This window comes from Furipterus horrens, unplaced genomic scaffold (genome assembly GCF_987537825.1).
Source record: "Furipterus horrens unplaced genomic scaffold, mFurHor1.1.pri manual_scaffold_4, whole genome shotgun sequence".
Lineage (NCBI taxonomy): Eukaryota > Metazoa > Chordata > Mammalia > Chiroptera > Furipteridae > Furipterus > Furipterus horrens.
In genome coordinates, this window is record NW_028327174.1 from 3,344,426 (window position 1) to 3,366,682 (window position 22,257).

The 22,257-nt window shown below is 60.0% G+C and overlaps 2 protein-coding genes across 2 annotated transcripts in view; both read right to left on the minus strand.

Moving 5' to 3' along the window:
• The window catches only part of SAMM50 (SAMM50 sorting and assembly machinery component), a 24,379-nt gene extending 19,672 nt beyond the window's left edge, over nucleotides 1-4,707 (minus strand). Inside the window, exon 1 of the mRNA XM_090272274.1 lies at nucleotides 4,515-4,707. Within this exon, the coding sequence (XP_090128400.1) occupies nucleotides 4,515-4,535 (21 nt within the window). The 5' untranslated portion in view covers nucleotides 4,536-4,707. The remainder of the gene's footprint in view (nucleotides 1-4,514) is intronic.
• Nucleotides 4,635-21,771, minus strand: PNPLA3 (patatin like domain 3, 1-acylglycerol-3-phosphate O-acyltransferase). Its single transcript, XM_090272185.1, has 10 exons — nucleotides 21,512-21,771; nucleotides 19,512-19,744; nucleotides 18,682-18,747; nucleotides 17,667-17,876; nucleotides 16,340-16,400; nucleotides 13,927-14,142; nucleotides 12,958-13,090; nucleotides 12,019-12,123; nucleotides 7,147-7,319; nucleotides 4,635-4,789 (listed from the first exon to the last, which is right to left on the minus strand). The coding sequence occupies exons 1-10, from the start codon at nucleotides 21,696-21,698 to the stop codon at nucleotides 4,635-4,637; spliced, it is 1,539 nt and encodes a 512-aa protein (XP_090128311.1). The 5' UTR covers nucleotides 21,699-21,771.
• Between the last annotated feature and the right edge of the window lie 486 nt (nucleotides 21,772-22,257).

Consider the following 22,257-nt stretch of genomic DNA (forward strand, 5'->3'; position numbering starts at 1 on the left):
ACTGCTCATAAAGCGGGTCAGGAAGAGGTCACTTTCTTCCATGTGAACTGACATCATCTCAAAAGCACTGAAGCATCTTCTGAATAAGGATTCCACAGGCCGTGCCTGGGCTAGTACTTCCAGCAGACATAATGATGTGTAGAACGTACACATAATATTCTATATTACATACATGCTTGCTTAACCACAGGGATTCCCAGACACTCCTGGGACGGATTCAGAAGGTCTGGTGTGGCACCGGGTAATTGTACAAACAGGCCCATTGGGGGAAACCCATGCTCACTAGTTATGTGGCGGCTTCCTTCCCCCACCAGTTCTCTCTAACTAAGCTCCTAGAGGTGCACAGGCGGGTCTGACATCTGCAGGGTGCAGAGTAATGAGGACGCTGGACCACAGTCACCTTTCCCCTAGAATACCCAATGGCCTCTCATCAGTGCCTCCTCTGCAACGTCCCTGGTTCCCTGGACACGTAAGGCCCTGACAGTACCCCGTCCTCGTTCCCATCCCTGCCCTAAAAGGCTGGTGGTCCTCCAAAGAGCCCACAGGTTAGAATCCAACTAGAGCTCGTCGCAGGGCACACAGGAGCGCCACCGTAAGGCCCACGTGTGCTCCCTGACCCTCACATGTGTGTTCAGGCACACCCTGTTCTCTCTGAGAATAACCCTCCCCCCCAAGGAGCTTCAGCAGCCACCTTAAGTGGCAGCTCCTGCGTCAGCTGTCCTGTCCCTGGCTTCTTCAGGGACTCGGTCCCTCCTTCACAGGGACGCCCTGACATCAGAAGTGTATGAAAACTCCTTCTTCGTCTTAGTTTTACCTGCCCTGGTACATCAGGACTCAAGTATCTGTGAAGTGGGTTAGTGGATGGATGTTTCCTTCTGTGCATTAATAAGCATTTACTCAGCACCTGGGGCACGCTGGGCACCGGGCTGAGGGCAGGGAGCACCGCAGCGGCCGCTGAGACCGCACCGGCCTCACATGCGGGCCGTGGGACGCTCACGCGGTGGGAAAGGGAAGCCGGTGCGGGGCAGGGCAGAGGCCACTTGTTTCACGTCACTACCCTTTCACCTGTGGTGTGCGACATTTAAAAAAAGGAATCATTACCACAGTCCTGAAATGTATTAACAAATTAAAATAGTAACTTCTCCCTGCACCACCTCGTAACTATGTTCTCTAGTTACGTTTACACAGAGCGGACTGTACAGTAAATCTGCGCAAACTGTGTCTGCGGAGTGTACGCTGTGGTTACAGAGACACGCACGTGTTCATCCCGTTTAATCCGAATGCCAAGCAAATGTGCTCTGTCCGCAAAGCATGTTAAAAAGATTCCATTAGGATTCCTAAAATTTCAGACCATGAAATGAGATTCACTAACGACCTACCAGGCCCATCTATACTTTTTGATTTGAAATTCAGGGTTTAAGAAATGACATCCTTCTCAAAAGAAACTGCAGGCAAGAAGGGACTGGCAAGAAATATTCAAATGAAAAGCAAAAACCTACAACCACGATTACTCTATCCAGAGAAGCTGTCATTCAGAATAGAAGGGCAGAGAAAGTGCTTCCAGGACAAAGTAAAACTGAAGGACTTCATCAGACCTAAACCACTGTTATATGAGATGTTAAAGGGACTTGTTTAGGGGAAAGAGGATCAAAACGATGAACATTAAAATGAAAACTGTATCACAACAACCAACAACAAAGGCAAACTAAGAAGGCAACGAGAGTGGGAAAAGAATTATAGGTATAGGGAACATTTTGGGGGGAGGTCAGCGGGGAGGGGGAAGGAGGGAAAGGGAGGGAGATGGTGCAGGAATTAAGAAGCAAAGTAGGAGGGAGTGGAGTAGACAGGAAGATGTTGAGAAGAACTATATGCACAACCAATGGGCATGGACTAAGGGGGGGACAACTGGAGGGGGGGTCACTAGGTGGGGGGAACAAAGGGAAAAGAAATTGGGACAACTGTAACAGCATCATCAATAAAGCATATTTAAAAAAAGAGAGATGACATCTTGATTTTAGTTATGTCAAAGCTTGATGCCCTAAATTAACTGTCTAACTTATTCCCAAATATTAAGAACCTACTATGTGACAAGCACTTACAAGATCTTCACCCTTGTAGAAAGAGCAGGAACAGTGTTAAGTATTTGGTGAAATAAATTAAAATAGATATCTGGCTCTTGCCTCTCACCCCTAAGCAGATCAGTCTAGATCAGTCAGTGAAATTCTGTTGACCGCCATGTGCCAGGCACTGTGCAGAGCAGGGCTAACTGAAGGGTTAGGACGTGACATAAATTTCATGAGTTATGAAAAGCATCTTTAAAGCAACACAGACTAGAATCAAATAGAACATACTAAAAAATAACAGATATCAACGGTGAGTACTGTTTCACAAAACTTGTTTCACACGTGCATGAGGGTAGTGGACAGAAAACATGGAATGTTTTCTTATTGTGAGTCTTGCCCAAAAAGTTCACCTAACTCTGGCTACTGGAACAGAAAGGCCAAACTAACTGAAAACATTTCTTGTCAATACATTAATCAAAGCAGCAGCAGTTTTGGCATCAAAGGAGCTCAATACGAGCACTGTTTCCCTGTATCCCTAGCACCTGCAAGCGCCAGCCGGGACCCGGCAGCCCACGGGTAAATGGCGCTGGAATAAATGAATGTTTACTTTGTTCGGGATGCCACCAGGGACACAGCCAAGTAAGATGCAGTTCCGCCCGTAACCCTGGGACCTGAGCCGCTGACAGGACAAGACCCAAGTGCAGACTGAGCTCCAATGGGAGGGAAAACGTCACGGCAGTGAGTAGCACAGCCGGACGAGGTCAGGAGGAGGTTCCAAAAGACGGGAGTGCTCTGACCGCTAACAAGGGGTGCGGGGTGGGTGACGGAAGGGAGACCGGGGCGCCCGGCCCAGGCCGGCGGGGTCAGAGGCGCAGCAGAGCTGCACTTGAATGAAAGGCCCGTGAAGCCCCATCCCGCACCCCAGGCCGAGGAGCCGGCGCTACACTGTTGCAGGGGACGACGGGACACCCGGGAAAGCCCGCGTGCGGGACACGCGCACCAGCCCTGCGTGGGCAGGGAGTGGTCTTCAGGGCTGCGCCTCGGGAGGTCTGACCGTTGGGACCTTCTGGGGCCCCAGCACTGTGCCCTGGGACGAAGCGTTCCTTCTCGGGCCCTCGGCAAAGACGCCGATCAAGGGCAACCATGTGCAGGCAGGCAGTTCGCGCCACGCACGAAGCACCAAGAACTCAGTGCCCACTGCGCCCTCTGATGCCCGCCGCCGCCGCTGGAAAAGGAGCCCCTGCCGCGCCGAGGGGTTCTGTCATCAGAGAAGCCCGGTCCTCGCCGGGGCGGAAAGAGCGCCGATGAGCGAGCCGAGCGGCGGGCACGCGGCCTATTACTGAGCAGGAGCGCGGCAGCAAAGGCCGGGCGGCCGGGGCCCTGGGCCCGAAGGCCAGGAGCCGAGGGAGCGAGTCCTTCACTCTGGGAACGTACACAGCCGGCGGGGTCGGGGTGCAGAGGGGACGTTTGGATTGACGGATAAAGGGGAGCCAGCTTTTCTCCGGGGGACGCGACTACCCAGACTTAGGTGTGGGGGGCGGTCTGTGAGCCCGAACCCTAATCTTGCCGCAGACTCCATGTGTCCATCTTGTTGGAAACCACGTGAGTGAAGGGAGGCAGTAAATTAAGGTCGGGGCAGTCACCCGAAGTTATTTACGGGCTTTCTGTAAGCATTAGGGACTCTCTAGGCAATTAACCAAGGTTGGTTTGTGGGGCTCTTCCCGTCGGGCCCCCTCCCGCCTTTCCTGCCTGCGGAGGGGCGCGCAGTTCCGGAGGCTCTCCGTCCCAGGTAGGGGAGGGACACACAGAGCTCCAGGGCCCGCCCTCCTCCCGTATCAGCCCGGTGTTCTCTTGTGACGTCGGGGCACCTGGCAGCGCTATGGGGCCGGGCCCGGGGCCGCCGAGTCGGCGGGTGACACGTGTCCCCCGTGCGTCTGGCCTCCGTGCCGAGTTCTCTGCGGATGCGATGGCGGCCATCCTGCCTTTGCTTCCCCTCCGCCACGCGCTCTGCTGTCACGGCCGCGTCTGCGGCGGCAACAAGCAGCAGGACGCCTAGACGGGTCTGGGCTGCCAGCCTTCGGAGGACACGCGGGGCCCCGGGAGGCCGGCAAGGCCCCCGCTGCGGCCGGTGGGGCAACGGGAGAAGGCGCGGGGCGAGGAGGCGCCCGGAACGGCCGGAGGCGGGGAAGCCGAGGCGGGAAGAGGAACACTCGGCGCTCCGCGACTGCTCCCGGGGCCGCGGCCCCACGCGGTGACCTTGGGCAAGTCACGCCCCTCCTCTGAGTGTCGCTTTCCCGCCCCGAGGCCTGTGGGGCGCGCGGGCGGCATTCTTACGGCCCCCGCGCCCCACCGCCCTCGGAGCGCCCACACCAGGGGGCCCCGGCGCGCAGCCGTGAGAGCGTCTCCACGCGGCGCCCGCCCAGAGGTCACACAGCCCGCTGGGCCTCTTACCCGGGCGTGCACCGTCCCCATGGTTCCCTCTCCGACCGCCGGCCTCGCGGAGCTGCCCCGGTCCAACCAAGGCCCGGGGGGAGAGGGCAGAGGGCGGGGCCGCGGCGGCGGAGCTACCGGTCAGCGCACCACCCTCAGGCCCTCGGACGCAGCGTGCCGGGGGCGGCCATGATGTCCCTCCTTAACCCCGCCCCCTGGCTCACGGTGCCTTAGCTCATTGGTCCTCTCGGAGCCTGTAACCCGGATGTTCATGCGGACGCCGGGAAGCCCCGAGGCTTGACGGAAGCGCAAGCGCAGAGCGCCCACTGACGCCTGCGACGCTGCTGGCGCTCCAAGCGGGTGCGCCGGGGTTTTATCTAAGTTGCTCCCTCAACCCTCCTGGGGAATGTGTTGTCCCCACGCTCATGCGAAGCGCCGAGCCTCCCACACGCCGTGTGTAGCGTCCGTGCTGCACGAGTCGGATGTCGCCGGCGCCCTTCTTGCTGGCGGCACGGACGTTTTCTAGTCACTGGCAGTCCCTAGGGCTCAGTCTCCTCTTTGGCAAAATGAAGGTGGTGGTCACATCTTCTTCACGGGGTTGGATTAACGGGGCTCGTGCACGAGAGATGAAATGTAAAAACGCCTGGCCCGGTGCCAGGGCACTGAGCGAGCGGGGGACAGGTGACGATTATTCGTTCAGCTGCAGCCAGTAAATGTCAGAGGGTCACGCAAGGGTTCGGATGTGGCCATTCACACTAAAGAGCAAGAGAGCGTTGGGGCCCCCACCCCCCTTTTTTTTTAAATATTTATTTTTAGAGAGGGGGAAAGGGAGAAAAACATGGGTCTCGTTCCCACCCCGACCAGGGACCGCACCTGCAACCCAGGCACGTGCCCTGACTGGGGATCAGACGGGCGACCTTTGGCTTTGTGGGATGAAGCCCAACTCCCTTAGCCACGCCGGCCAGGCCTTGGGGTCATTTTGATGGTGGAAAGAGCCCCCTCCCCGCCCCTCTCCCCCAAAAAAGCCATATTGTGATAAATAATAGTTACGCATTATGAAAAGTGCAAGGAATGAAAGAAAGAAGCCAGTGAGAGGGATTGTCAGTATTAGGTTGGCTCATCTTTCCACTCCCTGCTGATAACAGTATCTGTCATTCCTTTCTCCTTTTCCTCCCTCCCAGAGAGCCTGACACCCCGTTCCATGTAAACAGCAGTGCCCTCGAGCAAATAAAACAGAAATAGACCCATAGATCCAGAGAACAAACTGATGGTTGTGGAAGGGGAGGGGGTGGGTGAATGGGTGGGAAAATATTGGAAAAGAAGCTGATGCCCAGATCCACCCTCTGGACTCTGACTTTCTTAAGTTATTTACTTATGAGAAGGGAAGGGAGGGAGGAAAGGAGAGAATCATCAGCCCTGGACCAAACCCACAACCTAGGCACGTGCCCCAACAGGGAATCGAACTGGCGACCTTTCACTTTGTGGGAGAACGCCCCACCGACTGAGCAGCACTGGTCAGGGCTGGACGCTGATTTAATTGATCTGGGGCACATTGTTGGTGGTGGGAGGGGATCCAGGAGCTTAAACAGTTTTACCAGGTGGTTCTGCTCTAGAGCAGAGTTCCTCACACTGAAAAAGTAAATAGCAGAAACTTAAGCCTCTCTAGCATCCCTGGGGTAAATAGTCAAAGTGCACCCACCCTGTTTGCCTGGAAAGAGGCAGAAGTTGGCACCTGCCAGACCCCTTATAGGGTGACCTGTCTGTCTTCCCAGCCTGGCCATCAGCGCCCAAGGCAGAGTAGTCTTGTTTGTTTCAGTCCCCAAGGCCGGAGGCCAACACAGTGCCTGGCGGGATCCAGGGATCCAGTGAGTTGCCAAATCCTCTCCCACCCTCAACTGAGCAGACAGCCTCAGCTCTGAGCAAACGCTGCCCGTGCACACAGACAGACTTGGGAGCTGGGAGGAGACCCAGGAGGGCGGGCAAGAGCACACGGGGTAACGCGGCCACTGCCCGCAGGCTAGGTCCTTCAGGACGCGCACCAGCCCGTCCTGTCTGATTTGCCGCTGGACTTCTAGGCTCAGTGCAGTGTGGGCTCAGTACGTAGGTGATGGGACGTTGAGGGTGACACAGTCTTCCCTTCACCCCAGCCTTTGCTCATACTGCTCCTGCTGCCCAGGATGCCTTTCCGTGGCCCTCTTCCCAGGAGTGCCCACGCAGCCCTCAGGGCTCAGCCCACACCTGGCCGTGTTGCCCAAGACAGCCACACCCCACCCACCATCACGAAGTGTCCCCACCCCGGCGCAGGGTCTCTGTGTCCTGGAAGTCGTACCAGGGGCCTCTGGGATGAGTGTTAATGATACTGTACACCTTTCTGACCTGCTAGGTCGGAATCTCTGGAAAGCAGAACCCGGAAATTGGAACTGTGAGTGAGTACATGTCAGCTCACTCTTTTGCCCCTGGGTTAAGAGTCCCTCATGGGAACATACTTGGTGCCCACGGCTCCTCACCACTAGTTTCAAAACTGAAACATGGGTCAGCTAACCTGCTTATCGGGAACCTGGTCAGAAATCCTGGAAGAGGAGCGGAGCAGCAGGCGAGCGGAGGGGGGAGGAGGAGGCAGAGCATGGCAGGAGGGGTAGGACGAGGTGCGCACAAGGCAGGCGGGACAGCCGCCCACGAGAGGAGGGCGGTGTGGGGGCCAGGCCTGGTGGGAGGCTCTGGGCCGGGACCCTGGCTCCCGACGCAGAGGAAAGAGCAGGGGCTGCCGGCAGGTGGGAGCGCAGGCTGGAGTTGGCCCCGGGTGGCCTCGGGCGGGCCACGCCTCCACTGCAAAGGGTGCACCGGGATTGCTCGGGACCCCGCCGGCTCCATGACGGACTGTAAAACTCGGTTTATATTTCATGCCAGGAAGTAATAGGCCCTGGGCATCCCGGGCTTTTAAGCCCATTCTGGACGTCCACTTGCCAGGACACCAGCCACATCGGGATAGCCCCCATTTAATTATAGGGGCAACTTTACGACAGACCACGGTGGCTCAGTCACGATTCTACCCACCACCGCTAACTGTGTGGCCTTCAGCAGGCCCGTCCCTCCCTGGGTCAATGTCCTCGTTTGTAGGGTGGGGGTAGTAACAATGCACCACGTCAGATTGCTTTTAGGGTTCAAGGAACCCACAGACATCGTGCTGTGCCCAGCCAACTGGGCACCAAGGCCTGGCTGTCCCTGCAGCTGCGCCAGGCATGGTGCTAGGTGCTTTTCCTAAACGTCCTCGTTTAATCATCCTAGTACGGTGGCCTTTTATGGGCGATAAAACTGAGGCCCGGAGAATGACACCCGAAACCCAGGTGAGACCCAAACACAGGAGCGTCTGATGTGGTCTCGCGTCCTCAGCCTGCTCTGAGCAGTGGCCACACAGCCCAGGGAGCAGGGACAGCCCTGGGCCAATGCAGGTGATGGCTCAGCCGCTTCCCGGCCTTGAGCTCCTCCTTCCTGACAGTTTCAGAAGGAGCGAGAGGAGCATATAAAACAGGCTGCTGCCCCCGGGACCCTCATCTGAGCCAAGGACTGGTGGGGGGCGGGGGGTCCTTGCTCACTCCCCACGAGGAGCGGCTGTGCACACTCCGCAGGGCAGGCATGGCCGAGCTTTGGAGAGGAGCCGGGCCCCCAGGCTGGAGAAGGGCCCCTTCAGAGGATGGAGAGGGACTCCCGGCGGGTCTGGTCCACAGTGTCCAGGGAGGAGCACACACGGGCCACCTGGCCTGGCAGGGCCGGCCGTCCGGGGAGTGAGGCAGCAAACCTCAGCTGGGGGCATTTAAAGCAGCTGGCTGTGCGGGAGGAAAAGCAACCTCGTGGCTCCTTGGAAAGAACCAAACGTCAAGGGGAAGCATTTTGAATATCACATTTATTACAAGTTTTTTTTTATTTTATCTTTCAACCCTCACCTGAGGATATGTTTTTATTGATTTTAGAAAAAGAGGAAGGAGGAGACAGAGAGAAACACCAATCAGTCGCCTTTCATACGTGCCCCGATCGGGGATCAAACCCATGCCCCAGGTATGTGCCCCGACTGGGAATCAAACCAGCAGCCTTTTTGGTGTATGGGACGGCACTCCAACCCACTGACCCACCCGGCCAGCGCTTATTATGAGTTCTTTTCTGACAAAAGTAACCATATGCTCACATAGAAATTTGAAAAACACACGTAAGCAGAGGAAGTAAAATGCAATGACAAATACGAGCATAACCGTGACCACTGACAGCATCTGGGCCCGCGTCCTTTCAGTCTTTTCTTCTGTCACACACACACCCCCACACAGTGTCTCAACAAGACGGCCCAGGCCCTGCACCAAGTGTTGCTGCCTGTTCCGCAAGTAAGATCGGCGCTCCCTGGCACGCACAGAAAGGCACCACAGAGACGGGAGGGTTTCCTCTGCCCGGGCAGGAGGGACCTGAGGATGCTGTGCCCTGCAGGTGAGCAGCCCCAGCAGCGCTGCAGACGTGGGGCCCGCAGGGCGTGGGCAGGGTGGCGGTAAGGCACAGGTCGGGGAGCATGTTCTTAAAGTTTTTATAAACCATGCTCACTGGAAGAAGGCTGCGTAATTGCAAAAAGCCTGAAGTAAGTAAGTTCCATACAAAGACAGCCATTGCGCGTACCCCTTTCCTGGAAGCGGCCACAAAGCTCGCGTGGGTTCTGTCTATAAGGAAATACATCGGTTATGGTAAAACACCGTTCAAGTGCAGGGATCCTGAGGGTCTGGCAGGAAAGCCGACCGGGAACTTGAGTCGGGAAGGTGTGAGGTAGCTTCCGAGGAGTCCGGGCGGGTGTCAGGCCACCTCCCCCACCCCCAGGCCAGCTCAGAAGGGCTCAGAGCCTTGTTCGGGGTCTAGGGTGGCAGGGGGGCCCACCGCTCACCAGCTCTTGTCTCGCCCCAGAACAGGAGCCTGGGGCGCTCACTCGCCCTGGACACACAAGGAGCCACAGGGCGCCCCACAGGGTGTCCTCTGTGCGGGGCAATGACCCTGTACTCCCACAGGTCGCCCCTGCCTTTCAGGAGTTCCCAGCTCAAGAGCACCGGCTCAGGGGGGTTTGCCCCAGAACAGCACTCCCTGCTCAGTGTCTGCGCCAGAAAGCGCCCTGTCTGAGCTGCTGGTTCTCGGCTCCAGGACACGCACACCGTGCAGGGGACAGTTGCAGCCTTCTGTCCTGCCGTCTGGGGTTTTGAAATACTTGAATGTAGAAGACATCGTGCCTGCCAGCGAGTGTCCACCCCCAGGGGACGGGAGGGCCCTGTCCGTTGCTGGTCTCCATGGAGGCTGGGGATGGGGCGGAGGGCAGTGAGGGGAAAGGCAGGCCCGCCAGAGGCCCAGGGGAAGGAGGCCAAGTTCAAGCTGAGGGCGCCAGCGGGAAGGAGGCCAAGCCTGCTGTGTCTGGCTCCTGCCTGGGGACCAGGGGCACTGTCCTGAGCTCCGGGTTTTTTTAAGGTTTGTTCTATTACCATCTTACTGATTCGCTTAATACACAAGTATCATATAATAAGATTCCCTTATGTTTTATACAAAACTCTTTATCAAATTTAGGTTGGGTCAAAAAGGTGCTCTAAAATGTAAATAAGTCAGTACCATCTTTGAAGGCCCACCAACCGGTGGCTGGAGGAAGGGTGGCGGCCCCTCCTGCCCCGCTGTGCTCTCCTCTCTTCCTGCCGACCCCCAAGACCACACAAAGGGCAGCCCAGCCACAAGGCCCCGCTGTCCAAACGCCAGCCATTCTGGGAACCTCGCCCTGGGGTGGTGGGGGGCTGCAGGACAGGGGCCGTGATGGACCCTCCACACCGAGGGTCACTCCCTAGCCAGCAGGCTAAGGGACTCGGGCACCCCCGTACTAGACTGCCTTAACCGCTGGGCCGCCACGTACACCAGGAGTAGCGTCCTCGCTTTTCAGTTGCCTCTGGGCTCAGTCAGCTCTCAGCACAGAGGCTGCGTTCCGTCCATCACAGAACCAGGGAACTAAACAGGAAGATGCACAAAGAAGGGAAAGGTCTAGCACCCCACAAAGAATATTCTAGACTCGCCTCCCCAAATAACTCAGAAACTCTTCACTGCTGGGAAGTGGGAAGGGTGGGCCTCTCCTGCCCCCAGCAGGGACTCTGCTCCCCAAGAGTTTAGGGCGGACTGGAGGATGGATGGATGGGCAGCCTTAGCTTTGCACCCTGCTGGACAGTCCACAGGGCAGGCACCGGGGCCACGGGAGCAGGGAGGCCCGTGGGGCCCCCCACGCTCCGGTGTGTGTGGGGACGGGCTCTGGCCGCTCGCCAGCGTTTGGGATCTAAAACAGCCGTCATCTTCACCTCAGTGAGCACTCCGCCCACACTGAGTGCACCCCCACTCAGAGGCTGGGCACTGAGGGGGCCCGGCCCGAAGTCACGGTCTCCCCCGCCGCCCAGTGCTGGGCCGGTGCCCCCCTGACCACCTGGACGCCTCCCACTGGACTTCCACAGGCTTGATGGAGCCCGTGAGCTTCCCGTACACAACGCGGCTCACCTGGGGGCCCCACCCAGCCCCCCTCCTCACCCCAGCCCCTGCTTCCTGACTGGCCCCAGAGCTCGCAACCGGCCCCTCCTCTGGGCCCCGGAGCCCACGGACACCTCTCAGTCCCTCCGGTTCTGCTGAGACCCGGTGACCCTGGCCCCTGCTGGGGACAGTGCAGCTGCCCCATCGCTGCTGAGCCTCAGGCCCCGCGATGCAGCCTCCTTCACAAGGTCACCGGGGTCATTCCCTGTGTACACCGAACCCTGCCACCCCTGCTCTAAACCCACGCCTGCCGATAGCAGTGACCGCTGCAGCCCCGTCTCCTGAGTGCCCACCACATGCCGGGGGGTCCCCAGAGCCCCACAGAAACGCAGTGAGGAGGTGAGGGGCGCCCCCGCTGAACAGGGCAGAAAGCCGGGGCCCCCGACTGTCAGGGTAAGAGCCAGCCCTCGTCGCCGGAACAAGGCCCTCCTTGCGATGAATCAGTTGCAGAATCCGGAAGCAGCAGTGTCACGGGGCCGCGTGAGGATGCGGACGGCAGGGGCCCACCACGAGCCTGGGACGCGGCCAGTCTGAGGGCAGAAGGGAATCTGCATCAACGTGACGCCAGCCAGGCTCCCGGGAGCGCTGCCTGGCACCCCCGCCCCATGCTGCAGGCACGGGGCACCCAGAGCCGCCTCCCTGAGGCGAAGCAATGCTGCCTGACACTCCTGACCGGCACCAGTCCCCTCGGCCCCCTCCGCTCCCTCCGCCCAAATGGGGCTCAAGCAGGGGCCTCCCCGCCGCCTGCCTGGGCTCCGCAGCCCCTGCGCAGGCAGGCCTGGCTTAGCTTTCAGCGGGTGCACCAGGACCGCTGCCTTCCACGGCCGCCTCACACAAGGCAGGGCCCCCCGCGCTCCAGGCTGAGCTCCTGTCACCCCTCGGGCACTCCGTGTCTCTAGGGTGGTGCGCGAGGCTGGGTCAGGTGAAAGCGGCGCCCCCTGGACCTAAGCAGATCTACCTGGGAGTGGGCAACAGGTGTGTCATCACTTGAGAGCAAGTCTGGGAGGTCACGGACTGCAGCCACTGGATGTCATCCGGAATGTCGGGAAGCCAGGTCACCAGCCTGCAGGAATGAACCCAGACACACACACACGCACGCACACTGTGTCAGCGTGAAGACAGACAAACCGGACAAAAGGCAGCTATCTTACAACAATACCCCTGGTCCAGGTAAGCGGCCAGGGTCACGTCTAATCCCAATCTGATACGTTCCCAGAAGGTGGACCGGGGACAAGACGCCTTAAAAGCCCCTACGTCAGGCCTCTTTTGATTCAGGAAAGCTCGAGGGATTTACACAGAAACCAAAGCAGAAGGCTTTCTACTTGTCTGTGTGGCTTGTTGTCTACTTGTCTGAAGCTTGGGGTTCAGACACGTCCCCCTCCACCCAGCCTGAGCTGCTGAGGAGGCCTGAGCGCCGCGCCCCACAGACACCCCGCCCCCGGACGTGAAAAGGGTCTCGCGCTGGGCTTTGGTAAGTGCCTGAACCTGAGGCCAGAGCAAGGCCGTGTGGGCACAGGAGCCTAATTCCGCAGGGCGGGGAAGGGGCCTGAGGACGGACTGGAGGACACGCTGAGATACCTCACTATAAAGAGAGGAGACACCCAAGTCAACGTGAAGAAAGTTAGGAAAACACGTGCCCAGGACTCCAGCGGGCGCTGCGGGCGCCTCCCGTCCTTCCCTACCATGAACAAGGTCCCTGAACCAAAGGACAGACCTGCGGGAAGTGTCAAGCCCACAGCAGCTGGCGGGGCCCACCCAGGAGGCGCCTTTCAGCAGTGGTCCCCACAGATGGTGACCTCTAGCCCTGCTGCCCAAGGGGCCAGGCCCTGGGCCGAGGACCTTCCGCAAATTCTCCCACAGCCCCACGACGGGGACGCAGAGCCACAGGGACGCGCACCTCTGGACCACGGCAACCGCAGACTCCACGGGCAGCGTACAGGGCAGCATCGCGTAAGACAGGACCTTCACGGGCAGGAAGCTGCTGATCTTGCTCACGAAGCCACCTCGGTTTTTAACCACCTCCCTCAGTGCTGGAAATACAGTTGGGGCGTGTCTCTCACCAGCGTAAGAGCCAGCCCGCCCAACCCAGGAGGCGTGCAGTGTCGGGCAGCCAAAGACGCGGAAGCCTGCGCCAGCGGTCAGGCGGGCACCGCGGCCGGGCAGCCCTGGGCAGCCTGCAGGTGCAGAGCTCCCAAGGAACACTCTCCGTTCGGTGGGCAACTACGTCAGGACAGCGGCCCACCGGCTTCCTGGGCTTCCCCTGCCTCTCAGCTGGATTCCCCCTGCTCTGCCCAGAACCCCCGCGTCCTGCTTCCCCTTTGCAATGGCCTCGTGACGCCTCACATCGGAGGGCCCTGGGCGGTGGCCGGTTACTGCAGCTCCCAGGGCAGCAGGGCCTCAGCCCCCAGGCGGATGCCCGGTCATCTCTGATTTCTCCGGCCCCTCGGCTGGAAGCTGCTCTGTGCACTCAGTGTCCGCCTGCTGTCTGACCCCGTGATAAAGCGCACTGCTGCCGTTCAGTGCAAAGTGCGAAGCTGTCGGTGCAGGGGAAGGGGGAGCTCAGGAGAGGCTCCTGGAGAAAGGAGGCTTTGAGATGGGGCCCCCGAAATCCAGCGTGCCCGGACCCCGGAGCTGGGGTCACTCAAAACAGGCTCATGGGCAGTCTGTTGTTTTCTGGCCACGTCAACATGGGAAGGGAGACTGAGCGCGGCACCTGGGTGCGCAGAGGCTGGGCTGGAGGAGGCGGCCCCATGGCCTCCCCCGGGGCTGCATCACCTTCATCCCTGCCACACAGGACAGAAGCCCCTTCGCCCTCTCGGCAGCGCGAAGCCACAGCCTGCCGCCCTCACCCCGCAGGAGTCAGCACCTGCAATGAGCCTGGGCGACAGTGTCTCCTGCACGCCCTCGTCCCCGGGCAGGAGGTTGAGACGCAGGTGGTCCAGCAGCTCGTCGCCCTCGGGCCCCATCTCCCAGGCAGCCCCCTCCGGGGAAGCCCCCGGGCTCCCGGTTGGCAAGGGGAGCACAAGGGCTTCCGGCGCTTCTGAGGGTAAACTCAGGTACCGGGGGAGCCTGTCACAGATGCCTGCCAACGGCACAGAAGACAAACCATCAGGCGCTTTGTGCAGGAGGGCCGTGACTCACCCAGCCACCCACCAGGTGACAAGGGAGGCCAGTGGCCCCGGGGAGCGGCAGGCCCGGCATGGGCTCGGACCCGGCGGGGATGGACGAGGGCAGGCTGCCGGGACAGGGAAAAGCGGCGCAGGGCTGTGCGGCCACAGCCACGGGAGTCGGGCTCATGGCTCCACCCCTCACGCGCCGTGCGGGCTCTGCGGCCACATGTGCGTCCGTGAAACTGAAAGACGGGCAGTACCGCAAACTCAGAGCGACAGGCAGCTCAGCCCCGGGCCAGCCTGCCTCCAGGCCCCGCGTGAGGAACAGCACAGGCCGGCCTTGAGGTCGCCACCCGGCTGCCGCCCTCGTCACCATCTCCGCTCCTTGGCGGAGGAATCAGAAGCACGGAGAGGTTAAGGGATTCCTTCCACCTGAAGCCACAGAGCCCAGCTGTGGGAGAGCGGGATTTGAACCCAGGCCCGACACTCTTCCGCCACACGACCCTCAGAGCAGCATTAGGCAGGCCGTGGGCACTGTCCCAGCTCACGGAACGGGCACGCGGGGGAGGAGAGCCCCAGGGCGGACCTGGCTCACCTGCTGCCCCCAGCGCCTGTGCTGGGCCCCCCAAGTTAGGCCTCCACGCATGCTTCTCTAGAGCTTTCCAGGGCCTCTGTCAGACACAAAGCTCACCCGGTGGGACTTCCCTTTCCCCTGGGGATAGATCTGTTCCTGGAGGGCCGCAGCTGCCACACCCCCACGACACGGGTCCTCTGCAGGACCCTGGGCAGGTCGGCCTGGCTCAGGACCACACTCAACATATTTAAACCCAAACCCAGCTCTGAGGACGCAAACGCTTGGCCACACACCAGTCTTTAGAATGACTGAGATCACCATTTAATCCAAATGGAGGCCGGGGGAGGGGAGGTAGCATCCCCAAAGTTACCGAGTGACCCAAGTCCACTCTCACAGGGTACATCAGCATCAGTTACTCCCAGACCGCTCCCCAGAACCTCAGACCCCAACATCAGCCCCCTCCTTGCACAGTCGTCCAAGAGGCCCCCAGGGCACCACATACCCACTTGTCCCGCCCGTCCGGCCTGGCGCTCCCTGGCCTCCTGTGGTCCCTGCACCTGTGGTTGGAGCTCCACCTTCCCCAGCCCCTCCCAGTATGCTCGTGGCCGGCCCACCCATGGCGGAGCCTCCTGCTGCGTGCTGGTCTCGCCCTCTCTGCGCTGGAGGGGCCTCCCGGCACTCCCCCCACCCCTACCCCAACTCCCTCTCCGTGGCTGCCCGCTGCTGCGGGGCCCAGCCCTGCCCCTCCCCTGTCCCTCTCTCAGCCACGCAGTCACGCAGGCCTCCTTCCAACCCCTGCTCATCCGCAAAGTGTTGGCGTGGCGCCACGCGCCCTCCTGGGAGCCCTCCGTCCCCCACACTTTGCCGTCCCTCCTGCACGTCCCTACAGTGCCCTGTAGCTCCCGGTCCAGGCGCTCACTCTGCGAGTCGTCCTTCCCCTGCCTGAGCTGTGCTCCCGGCCACGGCCACGGGCTGTAAGCTCCGGGAGGCCGGGGCCACGACTGTCCATTCTCTGCAGCGTCCCTAGCACACCATGTCCCTAGCACCCCTACTAGGGGCCCGGTAGACGTTTCCTGAGTAGATAATACCTGCATGTCCTTGTAACCTGTCTCCTGGGGCTGGGCCAAAGGCCACTTGGGAGGATCAATACCTGAGCCAACTCTTAATGCTGGAGACAAACAGCTCCAAACACAGCTACTACTTGGTCCTCCTCCAACGCTTCTAGAACCCAACCCCTGCAGCTCAGATGAGCCAGGACGACCTGAAGGCAGCAACTGGTCCCAGGAGAGACAGCTGCGCCAGTGACCGTCACCGGTGCCTGGCTGGAGACGACTCTGCACGTTGCAGACCCCGGAACCCTGTTTAAAGCCCTTATGAACTTCAAATGGAACTGCCTTCAGACAGGCAGCAGTGAGGAAGGGGAGCGCCCCGGGCCCGTGACACCCCGGGTTCAAATCCCAGCTCTGCCCCTCACGGGGTGGGCGGCAGTCCCTGGCTTGCCCCTCCAAGCCCCCAGGGCCCCACATGTAAAGGGGGCTACGGAGCGCACTCAGCACGACAGGCGGAGGAGGCCGAGAAGCCCCGCCCCTACGTACCCTTTTCTTCCAAGAACCTGAGGGTGTCCAGATACCCTCGCAGGCATACCTCTCCCAGCACCTGCAAGCCAAGCGAGAAGGTTAGCTGCCGGGCAGGCGCACCAAGCGCTGCTCGTTCAAACGCGGCGCAGCTCACGGGGGCCGGGCCCGGCTGCGGCCAGGCCGGACGAGGGGCTGCGCCCCTGTGAACAGCAGTCCCCCTTTCCTGAGGGATGCGGCACAAATGACACCCCTTCCCAGGGAGCCTTTGCAGGCACCCCGGTGTCACAGGGACCTGTCCTAGTTTCACTGGGACAGCAACAGCTTCCTCCTCGACGCGTCTGCGCACAAAGCGTGCACATCAACCAGCTGTCGCTCACACGGCCTTGCCTCCGGCGGGAGCACACGTGGGGGCGCATGGACGGGCGCCCGCTGCCCCGTGGCCTCCTTGTCCCTGTCACTGCTGAGTGCCCCCAGCCCACACATCTCCCTACTGCTGGTGCAAAGGCGTACAGAGCAACCCCCAAGCGCAATGTGGCCGGTGACCGTCGCCCCAAATGAGAATCACCTGGGTGACTCGCACTCTAACTCCTGCTGCCCAGGCTGTGCCCAGCCTGCCATCGTCCCCAGGGTCCGTGGGGACTGGGTCTAGAACCGGCATAAAGTCTGCATAGCACCTGCATTTGCCTATAAGCTACGGTAGGTGCCGGTAGGTAGGTCCACCGCCACACCCTTCCTGTACAGGCGTTCAGCTCAGGGCTCCTCCGCGAGGGGCGTATTCAAGATCTGCATTTAGGGACCTTCCGGGATTTTTTTCTTTCTTTTTTTTTTTTTTTTAAGAAAGAGGGGAAGGAAGGAGCAAGAGAGGGAGAGAAACATAGATCGGTTGCCTCTCCTACGTGCTCCAACCGGGACCAAACCTGCAACCCAGGCCTGTGCCCTGACCGGGAACTGAATCAGTGACCTTTTGCTTTGTGGTACGACACTCAGCCAACTGAGCCCCACCGGCCAGGGCAGGGATTTTAAAAAATAGATTTTTGATGCGTGGTTGGTTGAATCTGTGGACGCCTGCATCCGCAAGTGCTACTAAACCTGCAGAGGGGGAGGCCTGCCTGCCCTTAAACTGCTGCTCCTGGATGTGGGACCTGAGGGACTATGCAGTTTAAATGCCCCACGTGGTTCCGATGACCCGGGAGGGCAGCGCTGACCTTCTGGCAAGGGAATCTTCTCCGAGTCCCTATTCGGTGAGGGCTCTGTATCTGTTTGCACAGAAAGCCACACTGGTGGGTCTCCAGGTGAACAGAGGAACAAAGTGCTGCACCCCCAGAACACACAGCCCCCCACTCACCTTGACGTCCGGGGGGAACAGTGACTGGATTATCGGGTAGAAGTTCTCTGGGCAGAGGCGTAGATGGAGCCCGGCCAAGTCCACGTATAAGAAGCTCATGGTCTGGACCTTAGGGCAGATGTCATACTCCCCATAAAAAGGGGACACAGTAATGGTCGTTTTGGCCTCAAAGAAGGGGATACCGTCAGTAATTCCTCCATCCACATATCGCTTTTAAGGAAAAAGAAAAGAATGTTCTCTCAGAAGCATGGGACTGGGGTTTCAGGCATCTGCCGGTTATCAGTGCCGCAGGCTGATCCTAGGAGAGGTCCGGGCTTGGGGACCCGTTTCCTGTTGTAAAGACTATGCACTGCACCCAGAGTGCTTGGCAAAGAAGCAGATGGAGGCTGGAGTCCGGCCTATGTTGTCTGGCCGAGTCCCGAGCCCAGGCAGATGCCTGGGCTGTGCCCATGAAATTTGCATGAAGAGGCCACACAGACCAGAGTGCTGTGTGCACTGGGGACACTGCAAGGCAGACCCTGCTCCAAAGGAGACAAAAGGTCGAGGGTTCAATTCCAGACCCCCTTACTGCTTGGGAGATCCTGGACAAGATAACCTGTGAGCCCCTCTCTCCCCACACCTTGACAATGAGAACCAACGCCTTGAGGAACTCTGGAGACTTTCGCGAAACGGTGAGGCCGGAAGCTAGACGGCCCTCAGAAAACATCCTCCTGTGCCCGCCCAGGCCTCCCGGCTCAGTTACTGGGAGCACCATTCCAGCAACCGCTCCCGTCAACCACCTGTGGCTGGACAAGCAGACTTGGGCGCAACTGGGACAGCCTGCACCTATCAAGCCCCAGCCGGAAGTTCTCCCCCAGTTGTGACAACTTAAACTGCCTCCAAACACAGCCAGACGTCCCGGGGCAGACGTCTGGACACTGAGAGGCACAAGGCTGTGTGTCTGGGTTCCGAGGGTGCTGGTGCCCAGCACCTCGCCGGCAGGAGCTACACAAACACACTTTCAAAGCGGACTTACCACGTCTCTGAAGGAAGGCGGGATTAAGCCGCAGAAGAAAGGGATGTAGGAGGAACAGATCAAGGCCTGTGAAGACAAAGGAAGCAAAACCTCGGGCCAAAAACAGTCTGCCCTTCATGCCCCTGGGCCTTCATCAGCCCCCTCTTTGTAAGGGAGCCAAGCAGCGAGCTGGAAATGCTCTTTGCACAGAGTAGGCTCTTTAATAAATGGGTCGAGTGACCAATGAACCAACCTATACAATGATATTTCAGCCCTAAGCATAAACGCCTTGACAACAATGTCTGTGGACGTCAGCTTCCTGTCCCTGCTCCCCCTGAGAGTCACAAAGGCCTGTGGCCGCAGAGATGCTGCTGGTTACGTGACACAGGCTGCTCCCTTAGACAGACACGCGTTCAATGAAATGTTGTCCATGAAACTCTCATAAAAGGCACCAGCCAAACCAGATGGTATTTGGAGACTGCAAACCATCTCCTCGGTGCTAGGCCCAGAGGACAGAGACACATAAGATGTGTCCCCACCTCTTGCGGCTTCACTCAAGATGTTCTCCTTAAGGAAGGCACATCGTTTGGAGGAGGGACACCATGGGACAGGGTCCCTGGAAGAGGCGGTTGTGAGCCAGGCCTTATCTGACACAGAAGCTGGGCAGGAACCCACCAGGCTCACGTGCGCTGCCACCAGACCGCTGCAGGCACCAGAGTGAGGTGCCAGCGGTACAGATACATCTGCATCGTAAGAAACAGGGCAGGGGCCCTATGACAGACTTCTAGTGTGACTTCCAAAGTAAGACAGCCTTCGGTATTTGACAACACTCAGACAGGCCCAGTGCTTACATCCACGACTTCGTCTTTGGACCGGAAATCAGACACCAGGACGTTTTTCCAGTCGGACACGCGGGTGAGTGAGATGCCTATTTTGCCAGAGATGAGCTGGTGGACGTTGGCCGGGAGGTATCGCTGGAGGGATTCTCGGAGGTACCTGCTCATGTTGAAGGATGGGTGGAGGATGCCGATGTTCCGGCTCCTGACGTTCCGGACGAGATCTGTGAGGAGCTGCAAAATCCGGTCTGTGGGGGTGGGAGACAAATACACAAAGGTGTGGGCCACCCTGCAGATGGGACCGATGCATGGCAAGACCAGAAACCAGATGGCAGGGGAGCGCTCACATGTGGTGACGAAGCCCTTAAAACAGGGTTTGTCCAAATTGAGATGCGCAAAAGAAACACAGGATTTCAAGGGCTTCGTACAGAAAAAGAATGTAAAATAACTCAATACTGAGTAGATGAGAAAATGATACTGTTTTGGCAATACTGAGATCAATAAACTTAATCTCACCTGTGTCTTCTAAATACTTTGTTTGCATCCTGCTAGTCCGGACTGTAAAATGAGTGCATGGCTTGTACTATGTTTCCATTGGATAATGCCGGGGCCCTGGGGGCGGGGGGCCTGAGGCTGCAGGGAGCAGCGAACACTGCAAGCTGCCACCAGAGCCGGAATCCTGCCCCGCACCCCCCGACACTAGCTGAGTGGCCTCAGCAATCACTTCACCGCCTCTCAAAGTTGCAGCCTGTGCATTGTTCACGTGGAGCAGTATTGGCTGGTTTTATCACTGCTGAAGCCCAGGGCGTGCGGACCGGCCATGTGGCCAGTAGAATCCTCCCCGGGGGTCACATTCCTGCCCTACACTCCTCTCGCCCGTGGAAGGGGAAAGCAGGCAGGGTGGCCTGGCTCCTAATGCCCGCCTCCCACTCAGCCCAGGGTCCGCTCCAATGGCAGGAGGCTCCCTGTCACCAGGGGCAAAGTCGGTCTCTGCTGGTCATGTCCAACCCAGCAGTCCCCGGGCACAGCCAAGAGTAAATTGTTAAGGACTCCCAGATAGACTGGGGCTGATGAGGTGCATTATCTTCTCATCTGGGGACCACTGGGTGCCACTTGCTCCCAGCTGTACCCCCTGACTCAGAACCCCAAGCCAAGGAGGCTGCACTCCAGCAGTTTAGACCAGGTGGGCACCCCCCCCCCCCCCCAATAATCATCCCTCTCACAGGCATCCACATGCACAGACAGACGTTAATTACAACAAAACACAAACGGGCAGGATCTCATTTCCAGGGGCACTGAGTGGGGCGTGGAGGGGGTGAGGGGGAAGTCCAAGGCCGCACTCCCGCCCCCGGGAAGGGTCTGAAGCCCCAGTGAAGAAGAGGAGAGAACTTCCCTCCCCTCCTCCATACACCCCCCCCCCCCCCCCCCCCCCGCAAGCCGCTCAGCTCCAGCCCAGCATGTCGGCTCAGGAGGACTCGGGAGGGTCGCCCTCTGCGGCGCACGCACCCAACCCCCGGCGGGCTGGGCCGCACCAAGAGCGCCCGGAGTGGGTAGGAGAGATGGTGGGGGTGTCTCCAGTCCCTTGAGGCTCCAAAGGAAAGAAGGCGCCCACCCTAGGGGCACGGGCCAAAGCCCCCACCCTGGTCGACCCGGAGCAAATCGGCAGCTCAGCTCGTCCAGGGCCTCTTGAGCGGGCGGCGAGGACGCTGGAACCAGCTTCTCCCCGTCGCTCCGGGACGACCCAGCTCTCGGTCCCGCGGGGTTGGGGTGGGGAGGCGCTCGGGGTTCCCACGCCCCGAGGAGCCGCCCCCCAGGCGCGCCCGGCTCCCAGGCCCGGCGACCGCGCCCACCCGCGAGGCGAGAGGGCGCCGTGGGGAAGGCATCTGTCTACGGGCCCCGGGGCGTACCCTGCGGTACCCGCGTCCAAACTCAGATGCACCCTTAGGAGTCGTCCTCAGCCCAGGTCTGGGGGCGACCCCTCCCGGCCAGAAGCCCGGTGGCGGCCCCGGACGTACCGAGCGGGACACCGGCGAGAAAGGTGACGCAGTGCAGCGCCCCGGCCGAGGCTCCGAAGAACATGCGCGCGTCGCGGAGGAGGTGCGGGGCGCGCTCGCTCAGGCAGTGGGTCGCCCCGATGTGGTAAAAGCCCAGGAAGCCGCAGGCCGCGAAGGACAGGCTCCAGCCGTGCTCGGGGTCGTACATAGCGGCGGCGAGTTGGGGGTGCGGGTTTGCGGTCCCGCAGGCAAGGGCTGGAGCGCGGGGTCCCAACGCTCGCACGCCGGCGGGCGCTCTACGCCGGGCCTCGGGGCACCGGCCTAGGCAGTCCCTGCGTGACGTCAGCCCGGCAGCCCCGCCCCCTCGGGCCATGCAAATGAGCGCTGGGGCCGCCCAATCAGGGGGCAGAACACCCACCCCAGTTACTCGGCGCTGGGCTGGAGGAGGTCGGGAGAGGGGACCGGGACCGGGATGGGGACCTGGCCGGGGTTCGGGGGCCGTGACAGGGGCCGGGGCGGGGGGCCCGGGCCGACCTGCGCCAGGGCGAGGGCGGGGAGAGTCACCCATAACTCCAACTGCCCCCGCTCTCCAGGGGAGAGACGGAAATTTCCGTTCCTTTCTGTCACTTAAGTCCAGGAGAAAGCAGAGGTTCAGTTGCCCACTTAGGGCCTCAATATTTTATTTTTTATCCTCACCCAAGGACTTTTTTTTTTCATTGGTTTTGGAGCGAGGAGAGCCCTGGCCGGTGTGGCTCAGTGGATTGAGC